The sequence below is a fragment of the Humulus lupulus genome, chromosome 4 (genome assembly GCF_963169125.1).
Source record: "Humulus lupulus chromosome 4, drHumLupu1.1, whole genome shotgun sequence".
In the NCBI taxonomy this organism is placed as follows: domain Eukaryota; kingdom Viridiplantae; phylum Streptophyta; class Magnoliopsida; order Rosales; family Cannabaceae; genus Humulus; species Humulus lupulus.
The window spans coordinates 158,243,908-158,255,135 of record NC_084796.1 but is presented as its reverse complement, the minus strand read 5'-3'; the positions used below and the strand labels follow the sequence as shown (position 1 = coordinate 158,255,135).

Here is an 11,228-nt window from a genome sequence, read left to right as displayed (position 1 = left end):
ATCCTTCAAATATTGTATAATATTTTTTCAAAAAAAATGCTAGAAGTGTCAAACAAGGTTGATGAATGGTAGAGATGAGTCAAATAAGGTGAGATTTACAATAGAGCCTCTGAATACTATTCCAATGAATGGCAAAGATGAGTCCAAGACTCAAATAAGTCCATTTCATCAAATGTTAGCAATAATGAAGATCAAATTTAAGAATGTTTTACTTCTGATTTTTTCTCATTTTTCAATTCGAAGGAAAATTACAGTGATTCCCAATAATGTTATTTGATTCATAAAACGTTAATTTTTCTAATGTAACACTTATGCAGACAACCCATCAACTAAACTATTTAGGCTCCTACTTGACAAATACATATAATTTTCAAAAGATTAGATGTAGAACCCACCTTGAATTTAAGATGGTATGTACTCCTCTAATAAGAAGGATAATGCACGCACAGATAATGCTTCTATCTCAAACTTCACTCCTCTTTGCATCATCACCTCTAGCTCCAGTCTTTCAAGTTAAAAGAAACTATTGTACATTATAACAATCATAGACAGCTAAAAAAGGTTCGCATCAGAAAGCACAGAGAGTTTTACCTCCATTGCGGCACCTCTCTTCGTAGGTAGCATCTATGTAACACGACTTCAGTTTTCCTTATGTCTGAAAAAGACATAACTCATCAGTTAAGATCACAATTGGAAGAAAGGCATTCATGAAAGACCATTGCATTCTCACCTTCTGTTGTCAGAGGAAGAAAACATTTGCCAATCGTTGGAACACTAGGCCAAAATCAAACAATACATGCTTAGTTGATAGAAATGCATCTAGTAATCCAAGCAACATGAATGGCCAAAGGTACCTGATTCTTTCTCCACAACAAGAATGTGTTGGGCAACACTAACTACATCTGCAAGATAGAGTAAAGGAAAATTCTATCTATTTGAGCAAATTTATCATAAGATACATCCATGAATTAAGAGTTTACACTGGCAAAGAAAACATTGTCAAATAGAGCTTCTAAGCATTAAGCTAAGTTATTATCTAAATTATGTTTCTCAAGGGTCTGGATACCTTTAACTTCTTCAACATGAATAGGAATTGGGTGAGCCTGTAAGTAAACCAAAGGCAGAGATAGAACTCAAATACAGAGGAAGGAAGAAGATACATTCCAGAGCAAACATATATATGTATATATTATAAATAAAATATATTTTTATCCTCCATTCTTACATTGCTTGGCCTATTTATGCAATCAAGTATCTTTTGAGATTCTAAGAATCTAAGCCATCCCATCACCAACCTATAACAAGAATGAGAGCTAGTTAAAGATTGATGGGTAAGTACACCTAATGGATGCCTATAGTGATAACAAATTAACTGTGGAAAACATTAGATATATGGTAACAATCCGGGGGTGGGTGGGGGTTAATGTAATGAGTAAAATTATTATTCATGCGATCTTGAGTACAATACATTTTAGTGTCTACAATGAAGGTAATTAACATGAAAAGATAACATCAAATAACAGACCAAGAAATTACATATCCAAATATAAAAATGATCAAGATTTTCCATCTTGTTCTTTAAGTACTTTTTTATCATTGATGAGACATTACTTTTTCAACTTGATCTTATTTCACTAAGTAGGTAAATAAGTTTGACAATTATATTCACCCATAGGTTAACAAAATATATTTCCCCAAAGATACCACTCAAAAAAACAAAAATAAAATAATCCTTTATCATAAAAGAATGTAAAGAAGAAAGAAGGAAAAAAGTTAGTTCATCTAATTCTCTTTAAAGACTTATTTCAAACAGTTTCAGGGTTTAATCTAATATTTTGTATCCATTCATGATAAGCACCCAATTAATGAATAAACTACATTTATACACAGCAAAAAGAAAAAGGAAAAAGACTCATATCTGGAACAACAATCTGAGCATTAGAGTTCTCAATCAGTGGGGCATTAGATGAAAAGCTCCGATTTCCAACGCTGGCAATGAACTGTGGCTGCTCAGAATTCGAACCTGTCACTGACATTTTCCCTTTTTCTCAACTTTACTTGCACTTACAAGGCTGGAACTGTCAGAAGGAAATGGAAACTAATGAAAACTCCATTTTTATGTGATATAAATTACAACGCAAGAATTAATAAGACAGAAATCGGGAAAAATACAGATGAGTCTGTTGGGGGAACAACAAACTCCATTGATCCACTGCAAACAATTCATCATACAAGATAACTATCACTTAAATTGAAATCAAATAAATTATTAAGTTTCAAAAGGAAAACAACAGTAAGAATTTCAGACCTTCGGTTCGAGTTGTCAATAAGTAGAATGGACCACTCCAACATAGAATTCCTTGGGTCGAACCTACAACCAATAAAAAAAGCAAATTGATACGGAACTCAAATAAAATATAGTGCAACTCATAAACAATGCAAATGGATACTCACCTTGAACATCATAGAGCTAGTAAAGTTCAACAAAAATGACAATCATGATACGATAAATATCCTAAAATTTCATTGACAATGTATGATACCTCAATATGTGCTACTGACACGTCATTGAGAAAAAAGAGGACCCTAGAACATGGTTTGCTATTTTGTGTAAATAACAGTAATACTAATGCAATGGTTTTTTTATGATGCTATATAAAATGCTGATAGAAACTCAAACTAAAAAAAAAGAAGAAGAGCAAAACATATAATAGAACAAAAACAATAACCATAAAACAAAGACAATCAGATAAATAACCAAGAAACCAAACCCCATAAAAGAACCCTTGGATCCAATATTGTGGTTCAGCTACCACAATTCCACACATAACAAATGTACAAATTACATTAGTAAAAAAAATAGAAAATTATGCAGAACATAAAAGGAGAAATCAAGGGTTAGCTAGATAACAGAAAGTTAAAGTACAATGCAATATAGTAGTTGTGGCAACCATGAGCAATTGTTATATGTTATTTAATATACGTCAAAGATAAATAGATAAACAAGAAAATATATATAAATATAACCCATTAATTTTTGGAGTTGATATAACATATATTTTCAAAGCTATTTTTGAAAGAAATGTGAATCTGGGTCACTAATGCAAAACAATAATACAACTAACAACCAAATAAAATGAACAAGAAAGAAACATGACTCAATCCAAACAAACCATGATATCATATATGGCATGGGGAAGAATATACATAACCCTATAAAAGACACTACAACCAATTCAACAAACCCAAATTTGAGACTAAGTGGCATGGCAAAGAAGATGCAGAAAGGTCATGTATACACCAAAAAAGAGTATTAGTTGACTTGGAATAATTACCAGGGAAACTAAAAGCAAACACAAAGAAGAAGAAAACAACGGTTGAAATACTCCTAAAGAGATGAGATAACAACAAGCTAATAACAAGATATAATACCGATTCTTTACGAAATAAAAACCATAAATGTATAATATGGAGAGAAAAGTAAATGACGATAGTCGATTTTTTTTTTATAATGGGAACCAAAAACGTGCATGCAAGTGAAAAGGTTTGGTAGAACAAACCAAAAAGAAAAAAACAAAAATAAATTAGAACAAACAAAAATAAAAAACAATACTGCCATGGAAGTGATAAAATTTGACATATACACACAAACTAATGAATAAAAATTAGAAAGCAACTTCGGGAAAATGACCAAGTTAAACTCGAGAAATTACACCTTGGAAATACCAGAGGGCGGTTGAAGAGATTATGCATGTTAGTATAGCACTCGAAAGAAAATGAATATACTCTAAATCCTCACCAACATCCTCTTCAAGTGGAGCTCTGTTGCTATCCTCAAATAAAGATCCCTTCCTAGCGAATTATGGTAGGTAACAAATGGTCTTGCTTCTGCTCCACCAGCTGTTCCCTAGTTGATTAAGTCAATTAAAAACAAACCTTCAAATAGAAACAATACTAATGTATGTAAATTAAGGCACCAAAAAATTATCATATACAGAAAAAGTAAAACTATTCCTGGAAATGAATACAGTTAATCAAAATTTATAAAATATGAACCAAAAGAATTCCCAGCTAAGTATTTCAACAGTTCAACCTCCAGTCATCTTTACAATAAACTAGACATTATCTTTTTTAAAAATTATGGAATAGAGTATTCTATAAGTAGTATCTTGGCCAAGAACGAAAGCTAAGCAATTGAACAAGCATCACCAGAAGTAACGGTAATCTTACATAAGAACTCAGCCAAACTATAAAGTCAAATTCCATTATAGAAATGCTAAATCTTGATATGAACCATATGACCATAAAATGGTTAGAAAATCCACAAACCTGTAGAACTGGAGTTTCAACTTCGAGAAATCCAAAAGATTCCACTGTCTTACGTAACTCTGATACAATCTAATCCACCAAAAAGAAAAAATAGCAAAACATCTTTAATGTATAAAGAGCAAGATGCCTCAACCACTCTATCTAGGGAATAATATTGAATTTATATATGTATACTTCAAAATGCCCAAACTAGAAACAACTTGGTATACCATCCTTCTTTTGCTCAAGTTTTCAACAACTCCATAATTGCTAAATACATTCAACCACCGTAAGCACTCTAATATTTAGAGAAAATTTGTTCAAAAGAAAGATAAAATATCCATAACTTGCATAAATAAATTATCTCCTTAAGTGTTAATGCTGTTAAGGAACTTAATATAGAAATTATAACCCTGTAACCTTATTTTTAGAAAAAAAATAAAATCCAATGAACCGTGCTTCAACTCAGGAAAGGTCATTTAATGCTATTTTTTTCAATTCAAATACTTCATCAGAAGCGAAGTACACTTGAAGCAATCATGTAAGATAGTTCTAAGGTCCTCAAGTTAATAAAAATACTATTTCTGGAAAGAACATATACTTTAAAAAAAACTAAAAGGTCTTTAATTACTCCTCAGCCTAACTCACCTTTGCTCTCTTCCGAAATACATCATCTACTTCAGGATTGGAAATCATATCAATGTACCTTTAAAAGAAAAGTAAAGTTCAGTTATAACCAAGTATACCCCAAAAAATATATATTTTATTTAAAAAGCCATTTGGACAAGTCTTTTGCAAGAACCATTGCAACAAATTGTGGGCTATCATCATCCAGTAGAAAACAATTTGTTATTTCCCATAAGAGACACTCTCACTCAAACTGTGAAAAAGAAACAGAAAACTCAACTTACTGTTGCCGGTAACGCTTATCCACATGAGTTAGACCATGATATTTGTCTGGCAAGGGCGGTAGAGATTTTGTAAGAATTGCAAAAGAGTTCACATAGACAGAAAGCTCCCCTAAAGAAACAAATAAATAAGTTCAATTAGTTTCTCACCTCAAAGGGAAATCACAAAAAAAAGTAAGAAGCCAGTCAAAGCCAATGGCTTTTTTTATAAATGGCATTGGTTTATCTAAATAGCTTCCAATACAAATAGGGTAAGAATAGCTTCACCCAGAAGTACCTACAAATTCAAAAATCAGCACCTAATCGCAAATAGGTGCAAAAGATAAAGTTTTTTAGTACTTGCCTTTCTCAGTTCGCTTAATTGAGCCACTTGCACCAAGTATGTCACCAATATCAACAAGATTCTTAAACTCGTCAAATTGATCACTTAAAAATCTCGCCTTTTCACAATAAAGTTGTTTCAAACATTGAACAACTTGAGTGAGGATTCTTCCATACTAAATGTGAGCAAAGATTTATAGAAAGTTTCTGAAGAAACCATCCCTACCCGCCAAAATTTACAAACTTTGGAAAATACCCCTTTTTTTTTTAAAAAAAAGGTAACTAACTTATATATTTTAGATCAAGCATCCCATAAAATAGACATGCTTTTAAGAACTAAACCACCTAATCACATCTTATTATTATATTTTTTTCTTTATTATAAGTATCCATCAAACAAAGAGATGGCAAGATCATTGTAAGGACAGAAAGCTGAGGTGGGGATACTTGAATTGTCCCAAAATCATCTCTTAGAGTGAGAAATGCAAGATTTCCAAATTCTCGACGAGAAAAAGAACATAAAAATATTGAGCGCATTTTCTCAGTAACCAAACAGAGTTTTCTTTAATTGAAGTTGAAACAAACCTCCACTCAAGCCACTGGTCTAAGTTCGGTCGATATCGTAGGGACTGGACGCAACGTCAAGACCAGAACGGACCTTGTCAGAAAGCCTAGAGATGAATTCGGTCCTGAGAGAGTTAATAGAGCATCCTCAACTGAGTCGGCGATTCCGGCGACCATTAACACTCGGTCACTGGAATGGTCGAAGAGGCTCTGTCACTAGAATGGTCGGAGCACCTCATCGTCGCACGACCGTTATCACTCGGTCTCCGACTTCGCTCTTCCGGCGACTGAGAGGCTCCTTCCATTCGTTGAGGCTCTTGTAGGAGGTTGCGTTGGAAAGAGGTGGTGGTGTTCATGGTTTGGTCTTTACCAATTTTTTCAACTAGGCTTAAGAAAATTGATTAGAAGAAGAAGAGGAAGACGGTAACCCTAACTGGGTATAGCTTGAGGGATGGTCAGAAGTGTTTAGAGGTTTGGAAAAAAAAAGTAGAGGCAAATAAAAAAGTCAAAAGTAGAAGACTTTACTAAGACGTGGGCTCCAAAATTTTGTACCGCCAATTTTTTTTCCCACCAATTGCTTTATTATTTGATGTATGATAATACTTTTTCAATACTATTATATTTATATGTTATGGAAAGGGGTATTTGGTGTAGTGAAAGGAAGAAAACAAAGAAGAATGAGAAGGAAAAAGGTTGAAGAAAGCATATGAAACCCTAATCCTAAGTGTGTAATAACCTTAAAATCCTTCATTTTGATTTACTGAAAAATTCCATCGTTTTCTTAATTTTTTTTATTTTATTTTATCAAATTCTATTTACCCTAATTAAAAGGCCATGTCATCTGGTTTTTACAATCCCAATCAGATGGTATTTAGGCCCACGTGTCAAGCCAAGTAATGGAAAAAAATGCCACATCATCTTCTGTTACAAAAAATGAATAAAATTTTGACAGAAGTCCCACTTTACATCATTGTGAATAGTTCGGAGGGAATTTTTAACAGCTTTGTTGACATGTGAAATTGGCCAACGGTCGTATGTACTGTATACGACACCTTTTGAGCGAAATAAATAGAACAAACGACAGAGTACGATTATCTTAAATAAACACACAAGAATTTTATAGTGGTCCAGCCCTGTTCTGATGAATAGTAATAGCCTAATCCACTTAGCTTTTAGTATTGAATCACTCGACAATGACACTGTTCAACCAAAGTATTCACTCGTTCTCACTTGCCCAGAATTTTCCCCAAAATGCTCTTTAGATCTCCAAAATTCCAGAAAAAGCGATCCTATGGAAAAGTCCAAAAGTCTCATTTATGAAGCCTTGAGTCCTTTATTTATAGTACCCAGGGGTTGTTACATGATCAGTAGTACTGGAGATTCTGGTTTGGTACACGATCATTGTGAGTAAGAATACATGTCCACCTCCCCATGATTATGATATCATGGGTCTTCCTATTGTTTTCTATGGATCGTGGTTGATAATGCACGATTGAGACTTTCGAGAAAATATTAAGTCTTGATTGGTCTATGAGACATAGGTGCTAGGCCTGATGACCCTTCAGAGCTTGGGTTCTAGGCCTGATGACCCTCTGGGTACTGGACCTATTGATCCTCTAGGTGCTAGGCTTGTGACCTTTTTTGTGCTAGGCCTGTTGATCTCAGTTTGAATGAGAGTGAGTATTTCTCATTGAAGTGTACTTGGGGGTTTGAGCCAACCACCCTATGAAGAATAGGGTGGGCCGACCACCCAGGTGGTTCTTGAGCATGTCAGGCTGACCACCCTAGGGTTTGGGGTCATGCCAACCACCCCTAGGGATCCTTGGGCATACTGGGGCCGACCACCCATGGGGTAGGGGTCAGGTCGACCACTCCTAGGGGCACTTGGACGCATTGAGGCCGACCACCCATAGGGTAGGGGTCAGGCCGACCACCCCTAGGGCTCTTGGGCCTGCTTAGGCCAACCACCTCTGGGGTGGAGGTCAGGCCAACAACTCCTTGGGTTTTAGGCTTGGTCGACTTCCTTATATGTCCTGGACCTATCTTTTTTGTCCGTCGTTTTTCCCTGATTTGTGATGTCACGTGCTGCATTCTCATTCGCTATGTCATCCTCATATTTTTAAGGGATAACATTTTCCCCCCAAGTTTATTGTAATGTATTCAACATTACGATAAACTTGATCCAGGCCCGAGAAACATACCGTAGCAACACTTAAATAGTCAAGTCCCTCAGGACATTACATATAGTATTTTTTTAACTATCGATAATTTACTCAGCACGAATTTTTCAGAGATAATTGGTAATTTCAAAAAATAATTAGGTATTTTAAGGAAAATTAATTTCCTAAAAATCCAGTATATTTTTCAAGGAAATTTGAAATCCTAAAAAAATAAAATATTTTTCAAGGAGTTTTGACGTCCGAAAAATATAATATATTTTTCAAGGATATTAATTCCTAAAAATATAAGATATTTTTCAAGGAATTTTAAATTCCTAAAAATATAGATATTTTTCAAAGAATTTAAATTTTAATCATATTAGATATTTTTCAAGGAAATTTGAATTCCTAAAAATATATTGTCTAATTGAGAGGTTATAAGTAGGTCTTCTCTTCTCATTCCTGCTTTATGCGCCACTTTCAAACAAGATCCAAGTCTGATTTCTCCAGTTCCTTACAAACGTAGATCTTCTAATCCTCACATCATTTAATTTAAATGTGCTTAGATTTATAAGAAACACTTTCAATTTTTGAGGAATTTTTGTTTGAATCTTCTTGTTTTGGTGTATCTTGATCCAAAATAATTAACTTACTTGTATCAAGATTTCTCTGAAAAATGGCGATTTCCAGGGTTATAAACTAATGGATGGGCGATTTCCAGGAATGTAAGATCCTGGGCCGACCACCTAATTATTCTGGCGATTTCTAGGACTCCAAACCCTAGCACCTGTGATTTCCAAGGATAGGATCAGGGTTAGGGTCGAGTACCTTCAGGGCTTCTCCTTGTGCGATTTCCAGGTAGGAACTGGGTTTGGGCCAAGCACCTTCAGGGCTTCCCTTATGCGATCTCCAGGTCTAGGAATAGGGTTAGGCCGACCACCCCTAGATCTTCATGGGCCGAGTACTCCCTTTCCCTTCCCTTAGGCAATTTCTAGGCCTAGAATTAGGGTTAGGCTGACCACCCCTAGAGCTTCATGGGCTGAGTACTCCCTTTCCCTTCCCTTAGGTGATTTCCAGGTCTAGAATTAGGGTTAGGCCGACCACCCCTAGAGCTTCATGTGCCGAGTACTGCCTTTCTCTTGCCTTAGGCGATTTTTAGGGATCCAGGGTGTTCGGCCCAAGCATAAGCCGACCACCTGGGACCCTAAAAATAATTTTTTCACCTCAATTGATCTCCTGGGAGGCCTTCCTTGTACTGTTAAAATTAATTTTTTTATAGATTTGAACGGTCCTCTGGCACTTTTCTGAGGCTTGCATCCCTGGGGTGATCGACCTAAGGTGGTAGGCTGACCACCTATGCCCCATTTTTTATGCTTCGTAATGTGATGGATTCATGGTGGTCGACCCAGGCTTAGGCTCATTAGGCCAACCCCCTATATAGAATTTTACTCATGATTTCTTCATTTTAACTCCTTAGTTCATGGATATGCACCCAGCTATTGGCTTCATTATGCTCATTTACTAACTTTAATCTTCATTTTTCTTCAGTTGCAGATGTCCAACTCCTCTTCATCAGACAAGTCAGTAAGAGAGTGTACTCCCCAGGAGTTCTTGGAAAGGGTGAAAAGGATTCTCCCTCGCTCCATTTTATATTTGTTCAGTGAGGAAGATTTCTTGAAAAGGTACTGTCCAATGGAGAGAGTAAAACAGACGACTCGGCAACCCTCTGAAGATGATCCTCATATTGCCAGGCACATTACTCAGGGCTCCTTGCCTGGCTCTTCTCAGATTTCTTCTCAGCATAGTACGCCCTGCGGCTCCCAAGGCACATCTCAGCGGAGTCATTCTTCTCAGCGGGATAGGTCATGTCAGCGAGACCCATTGCAACACCCTTTGCACTGAGATACTAGTCGGGTTCCCCATCAATCTTCTTCTCAGCAAGAACATACCGACGGTTCTCATCGCTATGCTACTCATTCTCAGGAGTGTTCTATTCATAGGTTCTGACGGACACGCTCTGCCATCAAGTCTGGTGCCCTACTTCCTCTTCATCCATACCTCCGGGGCGTGGCAGAGTATTTTGGTCAAACTTTCGTTCTGAGCTTGAAGTTGTCCACCATGAGGTGCTGGACCTTAGGCGAGTTCTTGGCTCTAAGGATGCAGACATTACTTTGAAAGATGAAAAGATCAACACTCTTCACAGTACCGTGGAGCTCAAGCAGTAGGAAGTGATCGAGTTGACTCTTAACCCAGATGGAGGGGAAACTTGCCGATCAACTCCAACAGTTTGAAGCTGAGAAAGAGAAGTTGATTGTTGACATGGACCAATTGCGGAAGGACGCTTCTGTCGAGAAGGAGGAAGAGGTCAAAGCTGCCCAGGACAAGGCTCGAGAGGAGTATTCAGAGACAGCTTTCTCATGCTTCTACTTGATCTGGAAGCCCAACAAAGATCTGAACTTGGATTTCCTTCACGAGAAGATGCGAGTGAAGGAGCTTAGGAAGTGTCTGGCTCGTGAGGATGCCGAGGCTCAGGGTAGTCTCTCAGATGATACTCCTCGCCCTAGTTAGTCTTCTTGGTCCTTTTTTCTGTCTTTCCTTTCATGCCATTGGTGGGGTACCTTGTACTTGACAATTTTTCATATGACATTTTATGTCTTTATGCTTTTTTGTTATGAGTACTCAGTGTATTGATTGAAAATTTTAATTTCCAATGCTTACTAAGTATATCAACCCACGACCCTCATTGGTTCAAGTATCAGTATACTCTGAACACATGTATTTTTCATGCCATACTAACCTTACTCTTTTATGTTTTTCATGCTAACAACCATGGTAATGTGAGTAGTACGATACTTCACCAAGTACCATTTACAAAACAGTCAGGTCGACCACCCCATGGGTGATAGGCCGACCACCCAATAAGGGACATGGCTAGGAATCTCTCTTCCCATGCCTTTTTTTTTTTTTT

At 36.5% G+C, this 11,228-nt stretch overlaps 1 protein-coding gene and 1 long non-coding RNA gene across 2 annotated transcripts; both read right to left on the bottom strand.

Annotated features, from left to right (window-relative positions):
• Positions 1-2,157: 2,157 nt before the first annotated feature.
• LOC133829236 (uncharacterized) lies at positions 2,158-3,898 on the bottom strand. The gene is made up of 2 exons (XR_009891636.1): positions 2,309-3,898; positions 2,158-2,212 (listed from the first exon to the last, which is right to left on the bottom strand). It is a non-coding gene; the product is annotated as an uncharacterized LOC133829236 (long non-coding RNA).
• A 110-nt stretch (positions 3,899-4,008) lies between these two features.
• LOC133832627 (lysine--tRNA ligase, chloroplastic/mitochondrial-like) lies at positions 4,009-6,278 on the bottom strand. The gene is made up of 6 exons (XM_062262942.1): positions 6,186-6,278; positions 5,560-5,713; positions 5,220-5,328; positions 4,957-5,014; positions 4,330-4,398; positions 4,009-4,014 (listed from the first exon to the last, which is right to left on the bottom strand). The coding sequence occupies exons 1-6, from the start codon at positions 6,276-6,278 to the stop codon at positions 4,009-4,011; spliced, it is 489 nt and encodes a 162-aa protein (XP_062118926.1).
• Between the last annotated feature and the right edge of the window lie 4,950 nt (positions 6,279-11,228).

Excerpts from the sequence above, each read along its gene's own strand:
- LOC133832627 (XM_062262942.1), bottom strand. The coding sequence starts at position 6,278 with ATGGTCGCCGGAATCGCCGACTCAGTTGAGGATGCTCTATTAACTCTC. Across the intron at positions 5,714-6,185 it reads TTCTGACAAGGTCCGTTCTG|TATGGAAGAATCCTCACTCA; the intron begins GTCTTGACGTTG and ends GCTCACATTTAG. Across the intron at positions 5,329-5,559 it reads AATTAAGCGAACTGAGAAAG|GGGAGCTTTCTGTCTATGTG; the intron begins GCAAGTACTAAA and ends TTGTTTCTTTAG.